This window comes from Sturnira hondurensis, unplaced genomic scaffold (assembly GCF_014824575.4).
Source record: "Sturnira hondurensis isolate 20B ecotype Veracruz unplaced genomic scaffold, ASM1482457v3 Scaffold0004322, whole genome shotgun sequence".
Taxonomy (NCBI): Eukaryota; Metazoa; Chordata; class Mammalia; order Chiroptera; family Phyllostomidae; genus Sturnira; species Sturnira hondurensis.
In genome coordinates this window covers 2,340,576-2,366,698 of record NW_028076953.1, presented here as the reverse complement: position 1 = coordinate 2,366,698, position 26,123 = coordinate 2,340,576, and the positions used below count along the sequence as shown (strand labels likewise).

The 26,123-nt window shown below is 43.0% G+C and overlaps 1 protein-coding gene across 2 annotated transcripts in view; it reads left to right on the top strand.

The window, feature by feature from the left end:
- Positions 1-26,123, top strand: part of TGFBR3 (transforming growth factor beta receptor 3) — a 195,278-nt gene that overhangs the window by 147,042 nt on the left and 22,113 nt on the right. For both annotated transcript variants that reach the window (XM_037045478.1, XM_037045477.1), the window contains exons 6-14: positions 3,705-3,873; positions 5,776-5,923; positions 10,629-10,818; positions 12,544-12,869; positions 13,257-13,409; positions 15,908-16,048; positions 16,226-16,384; positions 20,399-20,698; positions 23,676-23,796. In XM_037045478.1, coding sequence (XP_036901373.1) covers positions 3,705-3,873; positions 5,776-5,923; positions 10,629-10,818; positions 12,544-12,869; positions 13,257-13,409; positions 15,908-16,048; positions 16,226-16,384; positions 20,399-20,698; positions 23,676-23,796 — 1,707 coding nt within the window. The remainder of the gene's footprint in view (positions 1-3,704; positions 3,874-5,775; positions 5,924-10,628; positions 10,819-12,543; positions 12,870-13,256; positions 13,410-15,907; positions 16,049-16,225; positions 16,385-20,398; positions 20,699-23,675; positions 23,797-26,123) is intronic.

The window sequence follows — 26,123 nt, the reverse complement described above, 5'->3', positions numbered from 1 at the left end:
GCTGGTGTAGCTCAGTGGATTGAGCTTGGGCCTGTGAACCAAAGGATCACAGTTTGATTCCCAGTCAGGGCACATGCCTGGGTTGCAGCCAGTTCCCAGCAGGAGATATACGGGAAGCAACCATATGTTGATATTTCTCTCCCTCTCTCCTTCCCTTCCTTGCCCTCCCCTTCTAAGATAAATAAAATCCTAAAGAATAAAATTATTTAGAAAAAGTTAAAGTTTGTTACTTAAACTATCACGGTAGTCAGGTAGCTAATAATAGAATTCAAGTCCATTTGGAAGAAAATAAAAAATCTCTTAACAGAGGCTCTAAGCCCTGGCCAATGGTCTGGCATTTCTGAAACAGAATTCTAGTAGCATGAAAGAATGTTGGTTATCCCTCCTTGGAATTTGTTAGAATAAGAAAATGTGTTGCAGGCACATTTAGACTGTTGGGCNCTCCCTCTCTCCTTCCCTTCCTTGCCCTCCCCTTCTAAGATAAATAAAATCCTAAAGAATAAAATTATTTAGAAAAAGTTAAAGTTTGTTACTTAAACTATCACGGTAGTCAGGTAGCTAATAATAGAATTCAAGTCCATTTGGAAGAAAATAAAAAAATCTCTTAACAGAGGCTCTAAGCCCTGGCCAATGGTCTGCATTTCTGAAACAGAATTCTAGTAGCATGAAAGAATGTTGGTTATCCCTCCTTGGAATTTGTTAGAATAAGAAAATGTGTTGCAGGCACATTTAGACTGTTGGGCTCTGTTCTCTTGACAGTACACTAGTGTCTGTCCACAGCCATCACCTGCCCTTAGGGTGAGGGATTAAGTGACTTCTCCAAGGCTACACAGGCCTGGGTTGGTGAAGAACATAAAAGACATGCCATCCAGTCTAGTAAAAACTGCTTTGGACCTTGGTAACACCTTTGGAACCTCTGAAACTTGACTCTAGCCATCCATTGGCTAGAGGTCGTCGGCCCACACTGTGGGGGGAACAGTTGAAGGAAGTCAGAGTCCTAGCATAGGTGTCTTAGTGGCCCACGAAGCAGTTTTGTGTCTCACCATGGACTGGAGTCCAGTGAGCAAGCCTCCTCAGCTAGCTTCCCAGAGCCTGACCTTTCTCTGCCCAACAGCCCAGGAGGACCCCAGGCCTCCTGTTGCACTATCCCCAAGAGCTCTCCAAGTGTGGTCCCGGCTCCAGCAGCATCCTCTTCACTTGGGGACTTATTAGAAATAGCACTTCTGGGGCCCACCCCAGACCAGCTGAATCGGACACCGTGGGGGTGGGGTCCAGTCATCTGTGTTTTGAGAAGCACCATAGGTAATTCTGATGCTCATTGATGTTTGAGAACTGCTTGTCTAACCTGTCCACCAGAGTGGAAGAACTGGGGAGTTGGGGGTTCTTATCCCAGCTGGTTTTAACTGTGATGCTTTAAGCAACACTCTGATTTACCACTGGAGCCTCAGTTTCCTCAGCAGGAAAATAGGAGTTCGAGTCACCTCCCAGGCTCTCCAAATATATCATTCAAGGTCTGAAAGGCATTTGTCAGTCCTTTCCTGAAATACAAATAAGCATGTGACTGCCCCGTCCTCCCCACCTCAAACATGCCAGGTTTCTACCCAGGGATTCCCCTTTGTGGTTTCCTTTCTACTTGGCAGTTGATGTAGGTTTTGATGCCAGGCATGCAGAAGGTCGTTTTGGGGTGGAGGGGAACCACATGCACACATGCATACACAACAAAAAGTGATTAGCTTATTCAACTTAGTGACAATGGCATCTGGGACTGGAGCCTTTAATAACAGCAATTTTTAAGCAATTAAACCTTTACTAGTGGCTTAGAAGGGGTCACAACATGGGTGAGTGCTTTGTTATATGTTTCAAATCTCATATCACCGTTTGTTAATTCAGGAAATGTATACCATTGACCTACTATACCAGGCACCCCTGTGCACTGAATATGCAGACTGAGTCTCAGGAGGGTCCTACTCTCTTGAATTTGGGACTGGCCTGTCCCTGGCCCATTCACACACCCTCTGATTCTTAATGAAATTTCAGCCTTGCCACCCCAGTATCACTTTCCGTCCTGTGATCTTGGGGGAGGCATCCGCAGGGCTGCAGCTGCAGGGTGTGCATTCCTCATCTGCCCATCTGGCAAAACCCTCAGCAGATGTGGAGGGGAGGCTGCTCTAGCAGCCCGAGTTGGCGGAGGCCTGGCCTCTTCTCTCTGTGGGGGCTGCTAGGGAAGAATGCAGAGCACAGAGCTCATGCTCTCTTGGAACCAGCCTGCAAGCGGGGACCTCATGACCTCCTCTGGTCCCATCCCTCTCTTCTAGGGATGGCTCTGGGGAGGCCACGGTGCATGCTCTGGACTTCCGCACAAGGGTCATTGCACAAGTTTGGCAGGGATAGGGAGGGCTTGATCAGCCCAACCTTGGGACCTCCTGGGCTGATTCTTCACTCCTTAGTGAGACTGGCACGTGAATTTGAACCCTGGAATCCCATCCATTAATGAAAAGGGCAGAAATGTGTTTCATTAAAGTGCCAGGACTCTGATTAATTATGACCCCTTCTGAAAAAAGTTTGCTACACCTAGAACTTCCTTGACACTGGTCCCAGCTGTCATACTGCCAGCAGTTTCAAGTTCTGTTTAAATATTTAAACCACTGAATGGAAATCCCATCAACGACGGTGCTGTGTAAACGGCATGTGCTGTTGGAGGAGTATCTTCAGACTCGTGGTGCTTGCATCCCTTGCGGTGGAGGAGGTGATGAGCAGCCCTCAGCACAATGAGACAATGCTCATGAAGGCACCTTGTAAACTGCACAGTGCCGTAGAACCACTGGCCATCTGTGCCAAGGCTGTGAGAAAGGATAGAAAAAGGTCTGCCCTTGCTGCACTCCCCAAACTCCTGCCTTTAGTTTTGAGAATGTAAGTGCTGTGAGGAAAAAATAAGAGGGAATGATTAATAGTACATGGTGGTCAGAAGGTTAATTATGTAGCTGGTTCCCCTATTAATTGAAATAGCAAATATCCAAGGAGGAGCATATCTGGGGGTAGGGTGGATAATTGGATTCCGTGTTGAGTATGCTGACTGTGAAATACTTAGTGGACTTTTAGGTGGGAGATACTTGGCAGAGAGTCTGCAGCTCAGACAGGGCGTCATGATCTGGGTACATGTGGAAGCTATGGGAGTGGCTGAGATCATCTAGGAAAAATACGAGACAAAAGGACGAAGGCAGGAAATGAGGTTCTTCATCTTGGTTTCATATCAGAATCAACTGTGGAGCTTTTCACAAAGCAAGCTTCCTAGGTGCAACCTAGATTTTCTGAATCAGACTCTGGGATGAGGTCCAAACAGGTTGATTCTGATGGGTGCCAATGATTGAGGACCACCGGTGCTGAAAGGATGAACAGAGGAGGAGCCCATGAGAGAGACCGAAAGGCAGGTCCAAGGAAGTGGATGAGGACCGAAAAGTAGCACAAAGCACAGTATTGGAGAGGGTTTAGACCAAAAGAGGCCAGTAGAGTTGATCCTGAGAGGCCCATGCTGACCAGAGCCGAGGCATTTCAGGACAGATCTTGAAGAGATCCCAGGCTCTTTCCTAGCACTCATGCTTCCGGTGCCCTGCCCTTGCTCAGTGTCGCCATCCTTCTTTCTTTTGAGTCTGGTTACCAGGCAGACCAGGGATTTGACAGGTTGTTCTATGCCCCTTTACTTTCAGATCAAGTATTTCCTCCCACGTGCAACATAGGGAAGAATTTTCTCTCGCTCAATTACCTTGCTGAGTACCTTCAGCCCAAAGCAGCGGAGGGGTGTGTGATATCCAGGCAGCCCCAGGATAAGGAAGTACATATCATCGAGTTAATCACCCCCAACTCTAACCCCTACAGGTGAGTGAGTGAGTGAGTGAGTGTGTGCTCCGAACTGAGACGAGATGAAAATAAATATCTTTCCTGACTTGAGGCAGGGAGAGGGGCAGCCCTGCCTGTGCAGGAGGGAGGGAGCCACGATGCTTTGGGTGGGATTCACAGGAGCTTTGAAGAGGGAAGGAAAGGCACCAGTGGTAAATTTTATTCTCTGGGTCATTCTCCAAGTGCTTATATTCCATCTGAGTTCCTGAAGCCTATTCTGAGCTTCTTGGTACTAAGTAATAGGACACAGGCATTCTCCCAACATCGTTATCTCCTATGAGGTTATCCCTGATAAGAAAATTTCAAAATGTGTTTTATTGACATAATTATCATTTGAATAATGTTCCGTCTTCATGAAATTCTGTTCATAGTGTCATCAGGGCACTTTTGCACTGAAAACTGCTGACTTCAAAGTGGTGTGTGTGAGTGATGGGGGTGGCCATCATAGTGACACATGAAATAGCCACTAGATGTAACTTTCCTCTCCCTTGAGTTTTTGTTTTCCCTTCCCCCCCCACAGCTTTCTGAGCGGGGCCTGGGAATTTAACCCTATCGAGAACTACAAATTGGCAGTTACAAAATAGTCATAAGGATGTATAGTACAACCTAGAGAATATAGTCAGCAGTATTGTAATAAGTATGTATAGTTTTAGGTGGGTTCTTGAAATATCAGGGGACCACTCTGTAAAATTCACGATTGTCTAATCCCTAGGCTGTATGTCTGAAACTGATACAGAATAATATTGATGTAATCAGCAATTGAAAGTAAAAAATTTTTAAAAAATAATTAATAGGGATTTTGAACAAAGAAATCAAAAGGGGAAAAGTCAGCTCTTCCACATTAGCAGCCTGCATTTCATGTAGGCTAAAGACTTAAAATATAAATTTATATTGTAGAGGGATAAAGTTTTAATCAAATTTTGATTTGAAAAATGAATATGGATCAGTTTTGGAAAGATTCCCTTCTGTCCCACATGAAGAGTTTTGTGAAAAATTAAAAGGGGAGGAGAGTAGAAGCAATCTGGTGAATGTGCTGAAACATTAAGCCTAAGGCTTCTTTGAATATATCATTCATTTATACATTACAAGTATAATTTATTACAAGTGTATAAAACCAAAATGGAAAAAAAGATTTTCCTTTAAATTCAAAATGATAGAGATGTCATTATTTGGTAAAAATTCTCTTTTATGCTGAATTCTTAGAAGCTTGGGTTGTGTTCATCAATTTTCCAGGAATCATTTGGTTGACCGTCTGTTTTCTGTATTTTTATAACTGTATATCCAGAAGTTTGGGAAAGTTAATGCAGATATGATTCTGTAGCAAATGGTAATGGCTTAACCAAACCTTCTGTAAGTCAAGAAATTCTCCAGCCTTTGTCTTTTATTCTGAAGTTTCCTGTATGGTTTTTTTTTTTTTTTACTGTCATGCCTCCCTCCTCCCTACCACCCTTTACTCACCAAACTGCTGCCCACTTCTGATTTTGAAGGATTTTGAACATATAGCATATTGGAAAGTAAGACATTGAAACATCAAAGGTGTTGAAAGTTGAGAAAACAGCAATTCTGCTTCAAAAGTAAGCTCTTCTGGTTTGTTCAAGTCCATTTCAAACAGTGGCTGTGTTAGGTAACCACCTTTTTTTTTTTCAAAGGAGAAAAATTTTAGTGGCTAATTATCAGCAGGCCTATTTTGCTGTTGTTATGTAAGACTGTTGTGTTATGTGCGCACCAACAATCTGTTTTGCACATGTCATTTGCCTGGGATCGAATCCAGCTTTTTAATCAACTGGCCAGACACTGGAAACATGAAGACTTGGAAGAGGGGAGATAGTTGCAACTTTCTGGCATTTGGGTCCTAACTCTGCCTTTGTTTTCCGTCCACAGTGCTTTCCAGGTGGATATAATAATTGACATAAGACCTTCTCGAAAAGATCCTGAAGTGAACAAAAATCTCATCCTGATCTTAAAGTGCAAAAAGTCTGTCAACTGGGTGATCAAATCTTTCGATGTTAAGGGAAACCTCAAAGTTATTGTAAGTTGGTTGAGCATTTTTTTGTTTTGATGACTGGTAGTAATTTAAGCCATGTTTGTATGTGTCCTGTGTTATTATTATAAAGTTTCTGCCTCTTTGGACTCTCTCTAAGCTCTCTCAGGAATTTTTCACTTTGCAAAATAACCTGCTCCTTGGCTTCTCCTGGCAAGGGTGAATAGTGTGGTGGTTAAAATTGTGGACCCTGGGGTCAAGACAGACCCAGATTTGAGTCCACACTGTGACCTTGGGTAAGTCCTTTAACCTCTCTGGACCTCATTTGCCTCATTTGTGAAATTCCTGAAATGTATCAGTGTGCTTCCCAGCATAGCAGCTATCAAATAATGCATACCATTAAGCTTTCATGATTGAGTCCTTCCTGTAAGGCCCACCCACACTCTCCACTTTTGAGATGAACATATGATGTTGCCATGTCTTTTCTAACTTCTAAGGGTGAAACACCGATGTAATAGATTCACAGTAATGGAGAGGCTGGTGGGATGACACTAGAGAAGTCACACCCTCCCACTGGTTCTCGAAGCATCGTGTTTCATGAAGGAAATATGCTGAAGGGGTTTGGCTGGTTGGCATGATAAGCCAATAAATAGCAGCACATTCTTGAAAAGTTCAATGTTGAAATTTGGTAAAATAAAAACTTTTCCAAATATGTTTGGGGAGATACCTATTTGACAGAATATTGGAGCAAATCATAATGAAAGTTAAAGAAAAATCCCCCTTCTGATTTTTAAGAAGATAATGACCTCTTTAGCATCTCTTTTATAGGCTCAATTTTTATGCATTTTCTTTAAAAAAAATTGCAGCCAATTGTCTTTCTGTCCCTGTGTGGAATTATCTGGAGTGGGTTTCATGTTTTCAGTGTATTGGGAGAGGGATGCCTTTGGTTTCGGTATTGCTCACTCATGGCACCTTCATGTGATACAGCAGAGAGCAACGCCAGCGGTCCCCTAGGCAGCGTCACAGACAGCACTCACCCGAGGCAGCAGGCAAAGCCACGAGCGCACACATCTTAATTTACAGTAATTGTTTCTGGTTCCTGTGGTTTTTTGGTTTTCTTGTCTTTTTTTTTTTAACTTTGAGAGGATCCCAGTAAGCCATCATGTGTAATGATGATACGTTAATTTGGTGTGGAGCACAAAGCTCAGCCATGATTTTCTGAAGTCAGAGCTGTTCTGATTGCCTTCCCCAGCATGGCATGAGAGGGGTGGCTGACCCAAGGTGTCTGAAGCCTTTGCTGCCGGGCACACCAATCAAGTGGTTTTAATTTCAGAATAACAAAAAACAGGAAAGGGCATCATGCCTTGAAAGACAAAAACATGCGGTACATTTAATTCCCTGCCAGAGTTCTTGCGTAAATGTTTTTTAGGCACTGACCCTTCCATGGCTCTTTCTCTCCCTGAGTTCATGTGCCTGGTCTGAGGCAGTCCTGGTGTTCACTTTGAATGTCTCCACTTCTCATCCAAATCAAAAAGGCTAGAGATGAGGTTGCTCATCCCAATGTAAGATCTGTTTGTATTTCTCTCCTTGGCCGCACTTGTGTTCCAGGCCAGTTTTGGACAGTGCATGACAACATTACTAAACAATTAGGTAATGTTTCATAATGTTCTTTTTTATTCCCCCAGTTTCATGCTTCGTGATTTCCCAATTCCCTGTCTCAGATGTGACTTCTGACTGTGCTCTGAAGGATAGGTACTTGCGAATAAAAAGGCATACATTTGTGCTTAGAAAGAGGGAAATGGCTTACGGTGACCTTGTTCTGGTATTTCCTGTAAAGACAGTATGGTACAGTGGAAAGAATCTGACTTTGGGGCCACACAGGGGTGGACTCAAATCCCATCTCCAATCGTCAATACTCCCAGTCAAGACTGGCTAATTCAACTGAACTCTGAGTCTGTTTCCTGACCTGTGAAATGGGTCTGATAATAGTACTCATCTTAAGAGTAATTGCAAGGTTTAATGAAGTTTGTATTCATTCATTTATGCATTTAAAAAACGGAGTTCATCTTTCTTTCATAAGCAACTCTCGAAAAGTTTGTAGGAGCAATTAACTTCTCTAAACAAAGTGAAAACAGAAAATTGTCTACTAAAGAATTTGGAAGGAACTTGATGGGGTGATTTAAAGAAGAGCCCCGTTACGTATGGATGGTGCGTGTGTGTGTGTGTGTGCAGGGTTGTGCTGTGGGCAAGAATGGGAGTACCAAGTGCGACTACATGGCCCTGCCAACCTCTCTAGATCCCTTGTGGACCATGCATGATCACATTTTAGAAGAACCTTCAAAACATAAAAGAATAGATGGAGGAAACGTGTTAGAAATTTACTGTCGCAGTATTTCATGGCCTCAGGACTTTAAGGTTGGCAATAGCCCTTTTGTTCTTAGAAAGACATTTTTTAAATCCCAGTGGGAATATGTGCACTGTACTCTCTGTCCAGCCTTCCCTGCAGGCCCCTCCCCTCTGCACCAACAGTTCCACTGCAAATGTGTGCTGGGTGGGTTAGGGGCAGGTGGAGGCACTCAGATGTTACCCAGCTCGTCATCCTTTGTGAAGATGGGGTGGGGAAGGTGGCAGTGGTATTTGGAGACCCCTGTGAGCCCTCCTATTTTGAGTAGCTACACTGGGGCCTTGGAAAGACCTGGGGACTCCCAGAAATACAGGGTGAGGAGTTCACTTCTTTCTGGCATCCAACTTGCCTTCTGTTGCCCCAAGCCTTGCTGCTTTACGAATGTGTAGATGGATTTGTAGCCTTGTAAATCCCAAGGCATAATCAGTGTGAGCTGTACTGACAGCTCCTAGATTTCATGTGGAAAGGTGTAAACAAATCACTCCATACTGGTACAAAAAGGACAGGTGGCTGTGATGATGATAGTATTCTGGAAATGTAGTATTTTCTCAGCTGTCCAACAACATGAAAGGCCACGCCGATGAGGCCAAGCAGTAGTGTCCAGGCGTGCCCCAGTTCTCCAGCCAATCCAAACGACGTGCTGCTTTGAAAGGCTGGGAAGAAGCTGTGCTTAAGAAACTGCTGTTGACTAAATGAATAAAAAGTTGTAAAAACAAGTTGGATTCTTCTTTTCCTCATTTTGGTTTTCTTTCTTTCTATTTTTAACCCTTCCTCCCCCTAAGGAGTTTTCTTTCAATCGAGTAAGAGCTAGAATATCCAAAATCCATGAAGCTGAGGGTTTGTTCGTTTGTTTTTAATGGTTACAGACCTTGGTTGAAGCTGTCTGGTCCCTTTGCATGCGTGACTGGCCAGTGTGGCAGTTTTTTCTCAGATAAGCACCCTTGGATAATAGAAAAACATACTTGGTGAGCTCCTTTAAGTTTAGAATTGGAGATATGTGTCCTCAGCTAATATCCCACAACCAAAAAGGCCAAGAGAACTTGGAGGCTCTGACTCTTCTGTGGTCTTACAGTGGGAAAGGATTAATATTTAGTCACGTTAGGGGGCAAACAGAATGGGAAACAAATGGGGAATTTAGGGAAAATGCTGTATGTATGCAGGCGAAAATAACCGGGTATGGAAATTAAAGTGATTTTTAAACAGCTTAGAAGTGCCGTAATCTGCACACTGGAAGGGTGTCTAGCCCTGGTGGGGCAGTTGTTGAAAATGTGCCTTCTTTGGAGTCTTCTCTGCCTGGTTCAGCTCTCTCTTCATCTGATAAGATCGCTGCAGAAGCTGTTGTGGAAAATTGCCTTCCATGTCCTGGTCACTCAGAGTCCTTTTATATCCTTTCTTGGAAAGATGTCTATCATTCAATTTGAATTTTGTAACCGATTACCAAGTGAAAGCCAATTTTAAGACGATTTGTGTTGCTGGATTAAAAAATAATTTAGAGGCACAGTAACTAATTTAATACTTAGAACATAAAACCTAAACTCATTCAGTTAATAGAATCAACAGATGAATACAATTATAGGATTGCTAAATAGATCATAAATAGTAAGTGAAATATAAACATTCTTTTTTCACCATATGGAATTTAATAGTTTACAAAGATGAGATAGTCTCCTAGTCAGTACTGAAGCAACTAAGTCGTGCCTTCTTTCATTTAAATCTAGGGTACAGGAAGTAGAAACAGACACTTCTTTTGGCAATATAATATGCACATCTGTATCCTTAGTACATACTTTTAAATAAAAATAAGGGAAAGCTTGGTTTTCATACATATTGGATATGTGTGTGTTAGTAATTTAAATGTTAACTCTGTAGTAACATACTACATATACTTAGTATGTAGCTACTTAGCCATCATTGGATTATTTTTATCAGCATAAGCAACCCTAATCGCTATGATCAAACAGAATGCATAGATTTCTTTTAATCTGTTTTTAAAGATTTTTCACATTAGCGTGCTTGGTCCAAGGAAAATAGGGATTGAAAGAATTGACCTGGCTGGTGTGGCTCAGTGGATTGAGCACTGGCCTGTTACAAAGGGCCGCCGTTGAGATTCCCCGTTAAGGTACATGCCTGGGTTGAAGGCCCAGTTGGGGGCACTCTAGAGGCAACCATACATTGATGTTTCTCTCCCTTTCTTCCTTCCTCTCTCTAAAAATAAATAAATAAATACATTTTTAAGTTAAAAAATTAAAAAAAAATAACTTCATATGCAATGTAAAATCTGTCTCAGATATTTCATTATTCTGACAAACACCATTTAGACTCATAAATGAAATTTGCTGATATCTTCAGGCTCCAAACAGCATTGGCTTTGGGAAAGAGAGTGAGAGATCCATGACGATGACTAAATCAGTAAGAGATGACATTCCTTCAGCCCAAGAGAATCTGATCAAGTGGGCTTTGGACAACGGCTACAGTCCAGTGACATCTTACACAGTGGCTCCTGTGGCTAACAGATTTCACCTTCGGCTTGAAAATAATGGTAAGTAGGATTTTTTTAAAACTGTATTAAAATCCCTCAAATGAAGCTTTCCAAGGAGGAACTCTAATTTTAGCTTACATGGTCCTGTTTTTCTATTGCAAATTTTAGTGATTTCTTTGACGGCTTTTTACTATAAAACTACAAGTTATCTAGAATTATTGATCATTTTGAGGCAACCGTCTTTAATACAGATTTTTGTTATAGATCATCTTCGCTGTGATTGCATTAAGGGTACATTAGCCGGGTTTCCTCTCTCAGAGGTGTTTACTGATCACTTGCAGCTGAGGTACATTGGCGCTGAGACTGCAGGAGAGGGCTGTTAGGTCGCTGTATCTTATACAAAAATACTTACAAGGATTCATACATGTGTTTTCTCATTGTCACCCAGAGGGAATGCGGGAGTTGTCACCTCAGTTGGATGGAGCAGAAAGCAGAGGCTTAACTAGTTCTGGAGGTATTCCAGAGTCTTATAGTTAGAGGTACTCAAATACCAAGTTTTCTGATACCCAGACCCGTTCCTCGCCCAGTGTACCTCTGCTGAGTACAGTGCCAATGGGATGAGGGTTAGGGATACAAGTTCAAAGCCCCAGCTCTGCCGTTTATTCACTGTTTGAGGAGAGAGGTTGCTTAACCTTCGAGCCTCAGGTTGTACCTCCTCAGGCTGTTCTTCCTCAGGAATGTGGGGGAACAATAAAACAGCACCTTCCTCACAGGGTTCCTGTGAGGTTTTTTGTGTCAAAGTACAAATTTAAAAACCCTCCAAAGTTCTGACTTGTTTTGGACCCATACAGCTGTATTATCTTTTTCAAAGAAATGATGTTAGAGGAGAGTAAATGTCCACTGATCACCTTTTCTTCCAACTCCCATTGAGCTGCATTGACCTCAAGCTTACATCAGCTGGCTTTGGAGAATGGTTTCAGAGAATACCAGGGAAAGGGTTTTTGTCTGTTTGTTTTTCTCTATGTTGTTAACAATATAGAAAAACATGGAGTATTAGTTAAATGGGAATATGCTTTTCCCTTTGAAGGAGTAAGTATCCAAGTAGCTTTTTTTTGGGGAGGGGGGAACTAAGCAGCTTTCTTTTCTCCTTTAGATCTAGGTTCTTAAAGGGCCACAGTGCCCAGACACCTGTTAGAATTTAGGAGTCAAAAAGAAGCCTGAGAGTCTTTAGAGAAACTTTTCTAAAGAGTCTCTAGATTCAAGGGAAGTATTTCATTGGCACACGAACCAGCTAATATTGTCCCACATGACATTCAAATGATAGATTTTTATAGTTTCTAGGGCTTTGGAAGTCATCTAACCCAGTGGCTCTCAGTCTAGGCTGTACATTGGAATCATGTGGGAGCCTTAGGACGTATTAATGATCAGGTACCACTCCAGAGGGTGTAGCCTGGGCAGAGGGATTTTTTTTTAATGCTTCCCAAAGTGATTTTAATGTGCAGCCAAATCTGAGAACCACTTGGTCTCATTAAATCTCTTAATTTTAAAACTTGGGAAACTAAGGCACAAAGAAGAAAGCCACTGGCCCAAAGCCACTTAGTCCGTTAAAAACACCAGGACTAAAATTCAGGCTTCTAGACAACTCATCTTTTTCACATTACTGGTTAAGATTAATTTTATACACATCCATTCTGTGCTAATTCTTTCTGTTCTTGCCTCTAACGATGATGATTGTGGTCTGGCATCCAACACCCTTGATGTTTTCCTCTCTTCTGTCACCACCAGAGGAGATGAGAGATGAGGAAGTCCATACCATCCCTCCCGAGCTACTGATCCTGAGGGGCTCTGGCACCCCGGACAACCCACCCACCCGGGAAAAAGGAGGCCTGCATAGAGGTTTCCCCTTTCCTTTCCTGGAGGTCCCCAGGAAAGGCCAGAAGGAAGGGGGAGAAGATGGGATCTTCCAGCCGAAGGACCCTGTCATCCCCAGCTTACGACTGTTTCCTGGTCCCAGAGAGCCTGAGGAGGTGCAAGGAAGCATGGATGTTGCCCTGTCCGTCAAATGCGACAATGAAAAGATGACTGTCGCTGTAGAAAAAGATTCTTTTCAGGTCAGTGCAGTTCCTTAAAGGAGAGAAGAGAAGGCCATTCCCTCCCTATCTTCTGTCAGTATGTGTTAGTTATTTCTCTCTCTTTCACTTTTGGACTCCAGAGACTTGGCACTGTTTTCTTAGTTGGATGGCTCACTTCCCTTTGTCTGTGTGATTCTCACCCAGTGTCTGTTGTACTCAGCAAGGGGGGCTCCAGATCCTTGTGTGTCAGTATTTTGCTATTGGATTTCCAAGGCCAACAAACACAATCCTGTTTGAGAAGTGTTAGGGAAGGTGGCAGAGGGGTGCAGGCCTCCAGCAACCTGTGCTTGGAGGACCAGGCAAACTGTTTGTGCTGTAGAACTGTTTGTGGGCCCCCCTTTACATCTTCGGTGGTTGTTGTTTCAGGCCAACAGCTACTCGGGGATGGAGCTCACCCTGTTGGATCCTAACTGCAAGGCCAAGATGAATGGCACCCACTTCATTTTGGAGTCTCCCCTGAATGGCTGCGGTACTCGGCACCGGCGGTCAGCCCCTGATGGTGTGGTTTACTATAACTCTGTGAGTGTTCTCCAGAACAAAGCTTGGCCCTTTGCCAGAGCTTGTGGGGTGTTGCCGTAAAATTAGTCTTAACATTTCTATAAAAAAGAGGAGGGGCCTATACACCAGGCCCCTAAAAAGCTCAGTGTCAGTTCTCAACAAAATGAGCTGCACCTTGACCCTGAACTTTTTTTGTTATACATGCTTTGTTGGTGAATCTGTGGGAATTGGGAGGCCCTGTTTTCTTAGTTGGAGCATTTGTGTCTATCTATTCCATCTCCTGGCAACAAAGGGTTCATTGGCAAGGTAATTATGATCTTTCTTTCTGGCTGAGCTGCAGGATCAAATGGCCTGGTCCTTGTGAGGGTAAAACCCAAGCCCTTGGGCTGTGAGGGAGCGCATCCACACTGTTGAGCCACCCAGACCCCCATCTCTCTGGCCTCATCTGAGTCCTGCCAAGACATGGGAGGACTTCTTCCTCTCTCCTGAACAAAAGAGTCAAAAGAGAGAAATCCAGAAAGCTTGTAGGGCTTTAGAAAGGGCAATCAAGAAATAGTATTAAGTCTCTCTGCACCTCTAAGAAAGACCGTAAATTGCAGGAAATCTCCCACTTCTGGTTACCCAGAAGAGGATTTCACAGATCCCCCGATAATCCATTGCAACTGCTAACCTGTACTTTCTGAAATCACTCTCGTCCATTCATCTAAGTCCTTTCAGATTAAACCTTTTCTCACAGAGATGACACCAGGCAGTGAATGTTAAAAGAATTTGATGTGATATTTTAAAAGAACTTTATAGTATTACTTTCACAGTTCACATTGTACTTTTGATGGTAAAATAAGGCTCAAAGAGCCCTGTGTCCAGCTTTGATGTGGTGCGTTTTCTTACACCTGCTCTCTTAGCACCTATTTCAGCTTTGTCCTGGGACACGGAGGAGCGGGACTGCTTATTCTCATTCATTCCACTGCCAGTAGATAGATACACTGACCCAACCAGAGAAAAAAGACTGACGATGAGGTACTTCAGTCAGTGCAGCTCATGAGGGGACTGAATCACTTATGAGCCCCTATTTACTGTTCCTCAGACAATCTTAGATGTTTGAGCTGACAAGAACCCTAAGATGATCTCATTCAACTTCCTCATTTCACAGGTGAGGAAATTGAACTACAGGGGGTTAAGAGACTTGCTTAGGTTTGAGGATCTTAATGGCAGAACCAGGACTGGATCCAGCTTCCTGACCTCTCGTCTACTCATCTTTCCTCAACACCAGGCTGGCCCAGCTAATCTCCCTTTGTTATTAGAATAATTCATGAACCTTTGACCTCTATGATGAACACCCTCCTGCCAATTCCAACACTAATATTGGTTGCAATTATCCCATTTTTCCAGATACAATGAATGTCACATTGCTGATACACTGTACTTGATTTGGAAATTTTAAACTTGTGGGTCTAAATTAACACCAATAAGAAGCTATGGTAATCTATCTGTTAAATTTTTTAAAAAAAGAAAAGAAGGTCATTTGCCTCAGAGGAAGAAGGTGTATGTCTCAGGAGCACTTGAAAACCCTCTCTTCTTACATGGACATTTTATGGTGGGGTTGTGATGACAAGACATTTGACAGCAGGGTACGTGGGATCCTGGGCACTTGCTTCAGTTGCATCAGTACTTTCTTTTGAAGGCCTGGTAAAGGATAGAGAAGTGGTTTTCCTACATTCTCTTCCCACTCTATTCCCTTCAGTGAATATTTTAGCTATTTGTGCCAGTTATATTTATTTGTAGTAGTTGTCAGACTTACTCTATATTTGTGTTTTGCAACATATTCAGAATCTAAACATGTAAAGCAAAAAATTGAACAAAAAGAGAGCACGACTACCCTACGTATTTGTGGAGTCATGGTCTTCAGTGAATTTTTTATCTTATCCAGTACTGACCTAGGAATACTCATTTTGACCAGCACCATGGAATAAAGCATGATGTTCTTTTGTGCATCTCAGTACCATTGAGAAAGATATTTAGGAAGAAATGGTGCAAAGATAGAGGAGTCCAAGAAAAGAGATGAGGAGAGAATGGCTCAATAGGAAACACTACGTTTTTTGCTTCTACCTCAAACCAGACTTTTTACAGATCTCAGTGGACACAGATAACAGAAGATCCTTGCATGAGCCAGCTCTTAATGTTTCTTAGACTGTTCTCTGTAAAGAGAAGTCTCCTAGGAGGAGGAGACTATCTAGGAAGGTCTATGGACAACCCTATTCAACCCTATTTCAGTGTCTAGTATTTTCTCACTGTTTGAAATTATTTGTATTTTTTTCACAAAGGGAGATAAGTCTTTTAGTTCAGGTATTAGTTTGAACATGAATTGGGCTTATTTTTATTTTTCATCACTTCAAAAAAGAAATTCTAAGCAAACTTGGTGGAGGAGGATTGTGTGTGTGAGTGTGTGAGTGTGTGTGGTAAAACCAAGTGCATGTGATTTGGGGTGTTTTGACACTCTCTGTGCTTCCTTTGCCCTTTAGATTGTGATACAGGTTCCATCCCCAGGGGACAGCAGTGGGTGGCCAGATGGCTATGAAGATTTGGAGTCAGGTGATAATGGGTTCCCAGGAGATATGGACGAAGGAGATACCACCTTCTTCAGCCGACCTGAAATTTTGGTGGTATGTGTTTGCAATAAGTAGTTTGTGGAGAATGTTGTGTTTTTGGCTAATTATACTTAGGAACAATTGTGGGGGCAAGGGCTGGATATTAAAGGCTAAGACCCTTATAAAACTACAGGACCTTCACCCTTCATTTGACTGTAATTTACCTCTGTCTTACTTTTTTTTCTTCCCCAGTTCAACTGCAGCCTGCGGCAGGCGGGGAATCCCGGTAGCTTCCAGGACACGCCCAACAGAAACATCACCTTCAACATGGAGCTGTACAACACTGACCTCTTTCTGGTGCCCTCCCAGGGGGTCTTCTCTGTGGCGGAGAAAGAACACATTTATGTGGAGGTGAGATTTCAACATTAGCCTTGGCCTCTTAGAGCTACCCTGTGGTAGCTCCCGGGTGGGAGCTAAAGCACCTTCCCAACTCCTCCTCACAGCGCTTAACCAGCTCTGGGTGAGGGCTGGGCTCAGAAAATGCTTCCAGCTTGATTTCCGACCAAGGCAGAAAATTTCCAGATTTGCTACATTATCCTAAATGGAGAGTGTTTTACAGGCAAAGGTTTTATAGGCGAAGGAATTCACATTGTCAGTGTGAATTCCGACAAAGCCTGTCCTTGCTTCGCATTTTTGGAACAGTAGTTCAGTAGTTACAGTGTCAGAGTTAATCATGACCACCTCACATATTTCAAACCACCTCACATCTCACCTTTTAAACTGCCTACAAGTTGGCATGCTATGTGGTACTGTATCTCATGAAAATTGTTTCTTTCTAGATCATTATTTAAATGTATCTATACATTTATTAAAAATATTTCCTAGGTATAATGGTAATAATCATGCACAGCATAAGTCTGTGAAATAGCTACAAAAATATTAGGTAGTGGTGGTGATAATGAAATAACAACAACTAACATGTATCTCAGATTGATTTTGTGCCAAACTCAGGTATAAAGAGTGTAGTAATTTACTCTTCAAAGCAATCCTGTGAGACAGGACTATTAATATCCCCATTTTATAGGTAAGAAAATGGAGGCAAAACCTTGTGCAAGGTCACACAATGACTACCTACTAGAGGTCAGAGCCAGGACTCACTCCAGAGCCCACGCTGTTACCCAGTGGACACTACTATCGTTCATCCTGAAGTGCCATTTGAAAGGGGAGAACCTCTTAGCAGTGCAAATACCCAGGTCCACAGATCAGATTCCAGAGAAGTTAACTCCCCTTATGGTCCCTGGGGTGCCTGCTGGTCTCACAGGGGGTTGCCATCTGAGGAGCTGGCTTTGGTGCAAGCCAGTGGTGCACTTCACTGTGGAAGGAGTGAGAAGCGGAACAGGTCAAATGGGATACCTCTGTATATTAAAAGGAACTTCAGCACACATATTTCTGTTTTAGAAAGACAAAGAACTCTCACATTTGTACAGGTTCTGGGACAGAGCCCACTGCCTCTAGACATTTTCCTGGATCTCTCCTTGTTTTAATTCCCTGTTTTAAGTGGTCTTCTCTTTCTTCGGGTACACCTTCTTTCTCCACTGGGGAAAATAAACTGCTTTCTACATGCTGTTCCTAATCATAGATCTCCTCTAATCCAAGATCGTTGTTTTCTTCTTGCTTTTCTGGCTGTGCAGGCCATGTGTGCAGTTGGTCGGTGACTCCCTGTTGTGCTATGGATTTTAGAGGCTCTGCTTAACTGCAGTTTGCTCTTTTCCAAATGTGTGCTGCTTTTGCTAATTCATGGCTTAGCTGCTTTATGCTAATCAGTGACCAGGCTTCCTCATGGATTCAGCCCTGGGGGCTTGGTTTTTCTCTCTTTTCCCCCAGCCTGGGTCTAATTGAAACATGGGTTTGTTTGTCTGTGTTGTTTTTTACTGGTGGTATTTTCCCACTATGTCTTTTCATATATCATCTATATTTTTCACAATTAAATTCTGTCAAAAATATTGTCAGGTGATGAAAAAGAAACAAGCCAAATCTTTTTGCTACCATTTTAAATTTTAAGTGCATTGAGGAGAATTTGGCAGGGGGAAAACATTGTAAATTGTTTTAAGCCACCTAAAATATGAGAGAGAATCTGTAAATGTCTTGCTAAATGGGGTAGTAGCTATGCATATTCTTTGCTTCCCAGTTTGGATTCCACTGCTAATAAGAAAATGACGCATTTTTTTTAAAAGTGTTTCTGTTTAGGATAAGTAAAACTTACTAAATCATTGGCTTGGCTAAAGAACCATTTCCAGTTTTTTTTTCTCCCAGCCATTCTTACCATATCCCCTCCCAGAGTCCTCCGTTCACTCTAGACCACGGCCCCTTCGTTTAATCCGAGATATCACCAGTCTTGCCACCTGGCTTTTGCCACCTGCGATACTGGAGCACGTGATGGCAGCGCCTCTTTTAGTTCATTCATCATGCGGAATTAAAAATAACTATGATAATGCTGGTATTTATTGAGTAACTGCAAACCATGCTGTTTGCATGTAATGTTGACTTTACAAATCCTCACAGTAACTAACTGTATGTGGTAGGCAGCACCCCTCCATCTGTAGGGGAGGAAACTGACGACCAGAGTTCATGTCCGTGAGCCCCAGAGCACTAGGTTTCCTGGAGTTGGGCTCACTGCACAGCCGATAGCCCTTCCACCACTCATTTCCGGTCCCTATTAGAGTAAAACACTAATAACAACACTTGTCCTCCAAAACAACTTTTGTGGATACCTTAGATGTTCTGCCATTTCATATTTGTTTGGGATTAGAGAAAAGGTTTACATTTCCTCTGTCACACATTTTGGCATTGTGGGTTCTGAGTTCATGTTATAGGACACTTTTTAGTTTAAATGACATTTAGGTAGTTTACTATCTTTTCAAGATAAAATATCTTACTTTTCAGAAATATTGCCAAAGTAGTGACATGCATAATTACAGACTATCAAACGCTATTTACCGGAAGTATTTCTCACATTGCATTTTCCCAACACTAGTCCTTGGGCCTGGTTGAATTGACCCTGTAGCTGCAGTGAAATAGGAAAGATAAAATGGACTTGTGATCAGAATATCTGGGTTTAAGCTTTGGTTTTACCCAGTATTTGCTAGATATGATCTTGACAAGTCATCCCTTCTGTGTGTTCAGTTTTTTCTGTATTTATAAAGTGGAGATGAAAATATTTATCTCATAAGATTGCTCTCAAGAATTGAGCTCAGGGCATGGTGAAGTGACATGATCACAGTGGCCCTCACTGTTGAGTGCTGTGTAGTTAACCACGAAGGCATCTTGCAAAACGGCGCTGTGGACTGAGAGCCCCGTGCGATGGCCGGGAGTTCCCCTGGGTTTCTCAGAATGGAAAGTGTGTTTATATCCTCATGCCTTTTGAAGGGATTCTGGGGCTCTTGGTCTATGGTTAAGGACTAACTTTATTTCTAAAGTGTTTAAGTTTATTTTGATCCTAAGTTTAGTCAAGGAATGAAGCCTGGAAGGGAGAGGCAGTTTGCACAGCAATCCACGTGTCACCAAATGGAGAGTCCGGTCTGGTCCAGGGATTTTAGCTGAGTTCAGGATGGTTGAGGTTTGAATTCTGTTTACACTTGGCTGACCACTACTTCCTGTTTCTAAAGAAAAGAACCTTCACAAGGTTTGGATATTGCCGGTACAAACATTTTGTAAGAGGGAAGTGTAAATGAGTCGGAAATGTTTCCAGATTAGGTTTCCCTTAAAATACCGTTGGACTTAAAGAGTGAGGGGAGAGTACTTGGCAAGGCCTGGCTTGGACCTGTGAGAGGCCGGACGCTTTGCCAGGCTCGTGATCGCCACCAGATCGCACGGTAGCGGACGTCCCACCATGGGGGCTGCTTCTGCCTGTTCCTGTGAAGCAGGACTTTAGATGAGTCTGTAGCTTTTCTGCAGTGTTTTGGGCTCACTCTGACTTGTAGCAGTTTGGACATTCAGTGCTCCCTGCCTACATTGGATAGATTCTGCCTCTGTGTTTTTGAGCAGCTTTGTAAAAAGAGCATGCCTTACAAATGCACTGTTATGACATTAGGGGTTTTGCCTGATGGTGTTTTATTTATTTTGGAAAATCCACTTTATGTACATGATAGGCTTTTACTTTTATCTCCCAGAGGACTCAGGGGAGGTTGAAGAGACTTAGTCATGTTGTATTGGAATTGCCCAGGCTGGCATTTGAACTAAATAATTTCCTGTCACCATACATACCAATATGTTACTTGTATCATTATAAAGGAGACTAAATTTGTATATTGGTGAAAATAAAGAAATGTCTCTCATCAGAAGAGCCGTGTTGGTATGTTACTCTTGCACCTAAAGTGAAAGTGAGATGCTGACTTGTTTCTGTATTGATTGTTCTGTTCTTCGCAGGTGTCTGTTACTAAGGCGGACCAGGAACTGGGATTTGCCATCCAAACGTGCTTTATCTCTCCATATTCGAACCCTGATAGGATGTCTGATTACACCATCATTGAGAACATCTGCCCCAAAGATGAATCTGTGAAATTCTATAGTCCCAAGAGGATGCTCTTCCCTATCTCGCAAGCCGAGGTGGATAAGAAACGATTCAGCTTTATTTTTAAGTCTATCTTCAACACCTCACTGCTCTTTCTGCAGTGTGAGCTCACTTTATGTACCAAGAAGGAAAAGGACCCCCTGAAGTTACCAAAGGTTAGTGGGCCTTCATCCATTCGTACTGTTACTTTGACATGTTTGGGTGAGGCAGTGTGACTTACCAGAGAAGTTCAATCACAGGTTACTGCATGTGGAGGTTTTGGTTTGGGAACTGCCCGACTGAACTAATAAAGTTCATGTTAGCAAGCAACTGAGTTTTCTGGAGTCTTAGAGAATAAATCCTGACAGTATGATTTTTTTCCATGCATGCTAAGCAATAGTATCTTATGATGATAAATCAGAACTGTTTTCCACTGAGGGAGAGGCCTGGCTTTGTATTTGCTATTCAGATAGCGTGCAGTGCCAAAAGTACGGACAGCGGAAAGGACAAGTTCAGTGTGAGGATTAGTTTTTCCAGGACCCATTGAGACTTGCATTGCGATTGTTTTTTGACCTTCTGTGTGTGAGTTGGAAGGGTGACTTGTCTCAGGAGGACTTCTAAAGGAAACTAACAAATGTCTAAATTGTTCTCAGTTCCACATTCGGTGCATCATATTCACCTCATGCGCCTCCCCAGGTTGAACCAGTGTGTTCTGTTGCCTCAGTGGAGATCAGAACCTTTGACCTTGCTGAAATGGCTACTGTAGCGGGGTCGGGAAGGTTACTTACCTCCTTAGGCTGACCTGTGCTTAAGGTGCTTCTGTTTCTGTGATCTTTCATAATTATGTGTAATTTCACATGTGCATTTATTCTGTAGATATTTTACAATGTAAGCTTATTTCTCGTCCTTTTCTAGTCACATACCAATCAATGTCTGAAAGTCTAATAATCAAGCTGTATTATTAATAATGTACGTGTGGAGTTCTCTCACTGAATACATAAGTTGTGAGACAGATGTAGAGATAGGAGGGAAAATCATTATCGGATCAGTTACCATTGATATGAGTCCTTTGTACTATTATATTGCCCTGGGGAACCCATTTCCCTGATAATACCAAATAAAATTTTATGGCACATACGAAAATAGAGCAAATCTGATCATAATCACTAGGGAGCTTGTGTATATAAGGTGATTTAGACTGTGTTCTTTAGGTTGTTTTTAGAAACATTGATGCCTTCACCTCATGGCATTCACCCTCCAGTAGCCGTCAAGGTTGGGACTTGGTGGGCGGTGGTGGGGAGCCCTGGGGACCTGACGGCTTAGCTGTGAGTCCCAGCTGTTTGCTGTAGGCAGAAGGTAACTTTTAGGAGTTGGGAATCTAGGAAGGGAGGCCTGGCAGTTACTGGGGGTATTTATCAATGGCCTTGGCTACTACCTTTCATTGAGCCTGGCCTGTAGAAGCCCAGCTTCACAGTGTGTTCACCTGTGAAAATTAGTCCAACTGTTTCCTTCAGAACATTCTAAGGAGGGCTCTTAGTCCCAGCGGATGACGTGGGACATTATCCTAAACCTAAAGTTGCTATATGTACCCAAGGTAAGATACAGTGGAAAGAGCGTGGGGACTGACAAGGAAGGCCTGTTACTTATTAACAGAACTTAAAGCAAATCTCCCGACCTCTTAGAACCAGCCTTTCCTCATCTCTAAAATTGAACTTTCATTGAAAAATTGTACCTGGCTTCCTTCCTAGGTAGAGGAGCAAATGAGATCACATTACAGATACAATGACAATTCACATTTACAGAGCAGTGAGTGGCTCAGGATGTGCTGTTACCACTGTCTCCCTGCTTACTGCTTACAGTTAATATTTTCATATTTCTAGTGACTTCTGAGTGCTTGCTAGGATGATAGATAGGGCCAAAGCATCTTCCAGGAAGCAGTCTCAAAGATCATTGAGTCCGACACTGCCCTTTGCTGATGAAACTGAGGCCAGGAGGGAGCATGCAGTGTCTTGCTCTCTCGCAGCGCGTTAGTTGTAGAGTCTTAGTCCTGCTTAACCGAAGTGCTAGTAGGAAAGTAAGAAAGCTTCTTCTAGAAAGCAAGTCTGTTTAATAATGATGCCTCTTTACAGAAAACCCGTTGTTTTCCTTGACAAGGGGGCTATTGTACAAGCTTTTCTGTGTTTTTTTTTTTGATGGAGGAGGAGGAGTTGTCTGCTTATAGTATGTGTCTGACTCAAGTGTTTCTGCGAGCAGCAATGACAATACAGCCGCAAGTCTTTGCTCTGTTGTGATTGGAGGAGCTGGGAGTTAATTCACTTTGGAGGTGCCTAGCTATAGACTTTTTAAATGGTTGATGCATTTCTTCTTAAAACAAAAGCAAATAAATGGCGATCACATTAGATTGTGATCTAATTAGATTGTTTCTATGCTCACTGATTGATGAGCATAGACAAGGAACCGAAGTTATTCTAAAGGAAAGGGTAATGGAATGTGATCATACTTTTTAAAAACATCCTCTGGGCTTGGGCATGCTGGTTTCTAAGTTTAGGGCCTAAGAATAGCAAGAAGCAGCTGACCTCATGACGTCCACACCTGGGCACAACTCCCCTGGACTCTGTTTTGCAAAATAAAAGCAGATGACCCTGGAAAGCTTCATTTTGCAAGAGCCTTTACTGGGATATAAAATAAAATCTAACAAACTCAGCAGCATGATTATCTTTTTGGACAACGAATGTAAAATCTGTCACCTTCATAATGCAATACATGAAGTTTCCCACAATCATAAATCGCATATGTGAGCCATTTATGTGAAGCCAGCTTGGTCAAGGGCCAACATTTGTCATGCAGTCTCTTTATTTTTCACACTAAATAACAGTAAAGCCTCCAGGTGTTTTGTGGGAAGACGGGGCTGGAGATAATATTTATAAGCTGTCTAGCAATATTTGCATCTCCTAGTGCAGCTGAGAATACACTGGGCCTGCTATTATATCTCCCAGATTGTTTGTGACTCTCTGAAAAGCACCCGGACCTCCTGTTTTTCTGTGGTAACCAGCTGTGAGCTGCCTGATAAGGGACGCAGGACAGCTGTGGGGGCTGAGCTGGCGAAGGCCCTCTGGAATGACCCTGGCTCTGCTTTGCTCTGCCTCCCTGCAGTGTGTGCCTCCCGATGAAGCCTGCACCTCGCTGGATGCCTCGACAATCTGGGCCATGATGCAGAATAAGAAGACGTTCACTAAGCCCCTTGCCGTCATCCATCACGAAGTAGAATCTAAAGGTGTGTTTTGGGAGGCTCAGTCAGAAAATAGGGGTCTCCGGGCTACTTGTTAAGAAGTTCCAGTGCTGTAAGTCAAAGTCCAGTGTTGCTCAAAAAGATGTATCAATGGCCAATTAGTAATTTTAGAGAAGGATTCTTTGCCCGAGGAGTTTATTTATTAGTTCATTGTCCTACTGACATGTGGCTCAGTGGCCAGTGATACATTTGCAAATGATTTCCTTTTAAATGTTAAATCAGAGTCAGGTATGTCCCTGTCACAGTGTCCCTCTCTCTTGCATTCAAATGTGCTTCCTCCAGTGTGTACAGAAGGGTTCCAGTTCCTTCTGGCTGGAGTCTCTCAGTCTATAGCCCATCTTTCCCTGGTGCCCTGGTGACAGGCTGTTGTAGGCTTTGTCAAGATTGCATATACCTTTGGGGAGGGTGTTATGTGTGTGAATACCATCCATCTCAGGTGACACGGCAGAAAGAAGGTTAAGAACTAGTATTGAAATGTTTTTATAGTTTAGTTTTTAGAATTTTATGCAGTCACATTTGTTGCTTGAAGCCTAGGGTGCCACTTTCTTTTTCTTTTTTTTGCAAAGATTTTTTATTAGAGAGAGGAGAAGAGAGGGAGAAAGAGAGGGAGAGAAGTGTCTATTGATTGCCTCTCTCACATGCCCCAATCAGGGACCCACAGCCCAGGCATGTGCCCTGACCAGGAATCAAATCAGCAACCTTTTGTTTTGCAGGATGACACCCATCCAACTGAGACACACCAGTCAGGGCCAAGGGTGCCTGTTTCTGCGAGTGCAGGAATGTGCAGCAGAAAGGAAGGGTGTGCCCTAAGAGGTGTGGTGCAGTACCTGGGAGGACAGGCAGGGCAAAGGCCAGGCCAGCCAAGCAGGCAGAGGAGCAGAGTTGGCCTCCGTGGGAGGTGAGAAGGGAGTGAGGCCCTGTGGGCCTGTCTGACCGGCAGCATCACAGTGCCAACCAAGGGCATGAGAACAGCAAGAACACACCAGGCAGCTGTCAATGTCTGACATGGTGGAACCAAATGTCACATGGGCACTTACAGTTGTCACTGTGTGAATAACACCTGTGGCTATCCAGAAACATGGTCTAAAGGTGCCAAACTAAAGAAGGGTAGGAGAATGAAAGTGGATTTCAAGCTTCTTGGGTTGAATATTTCAGGGCTGAAACCCAGACTGCCTTCTACCACCCGAGGGGCAGAGAGGAGCCTGTCACCAGCCTTCAGGGCCTTGACAAAAGCCAGAGAGCAGCCTGGCTCTAGTTGCTGGGCATTGGCTGGGGGACTTGCTGGTTGGTGTTGACACCAGATCTAGGCTTGGGGCAGCTCTGGGACAGCATTTCTGATCCGAGCGTGGCTGCATCTGGAGACCCGAGGCAGCAGGAGTGACCCTGGAGCAAACAGGACCTAACAGGGCAGAGGTGTATGGATGCCATCCAGTTGAGTGACCTTTAAGAAAACACCAATGCCATTCCTATTGTCATATCTGGTGATGACATCTGCCCCTTTCCCAGGAACATGCTCACTTCAGAAACACAAGAGAGGGTAGTGGGGACAGCACTGGCTTAGAGCCAGGAGCTTGGGGGTAGTAGCACTAAGCTTTCCCTGATAACTGGCTGTGGGACTTTGGATGTTGGAGATCTCCCCTCATGGCCTCAGATTTAATTTTCTTTATCTGGAAAAGGGGGTGCTCGGACCAGATGACTTCCAGAGTCCTTTCAGCTGTAACACTGAGCTATACTGTTTGAAGAAGCAAAGTAGTCTTTTATTCACTTCCCAGCCATCCAAAAGTGGGTGTGAAATGTACATAGTAGATGTTTATTGTTTCCTCAGCAATGTTGTTTGTTTTGCTTTTTTTTAGTTGGCTATGTACCATTTGAAACAGCTATAACAGCCATATTCTTTCAATAAATGGATCATCTGAATAGTTTCTTGTTTATTGGGTGCAGGGCAAAGAAATAAGAAGGAATTAATTGTGTTGTGAAGTGTATCACAATTGGGCAATAGCTGGCTCTGTTTGGGTGTGAGAAAGTGATTTAACAATAGCAACAGCTACCTCATGCGCCATCTGTTACTCTTACCTAGTGAGAGAGGTAATTCTGCTGGTAATTGAAGGCAGCAGCTCGCTTTTTCCTACGCCAGACAATAATTAGGCATTAATACTGCAGCAGTATAACTTCCAGTAATTCATTCATTCTTCTTTTAAGTCTGGTGGTATTTTTCTAAGTAATTCCTCTTGTAAATTAGGCAATTGCTTTTATTTAAACTTAGTCTAATTATGCTGGAAGTCCAGTGTTTTCTTTACATAAAAGTTCAGGAG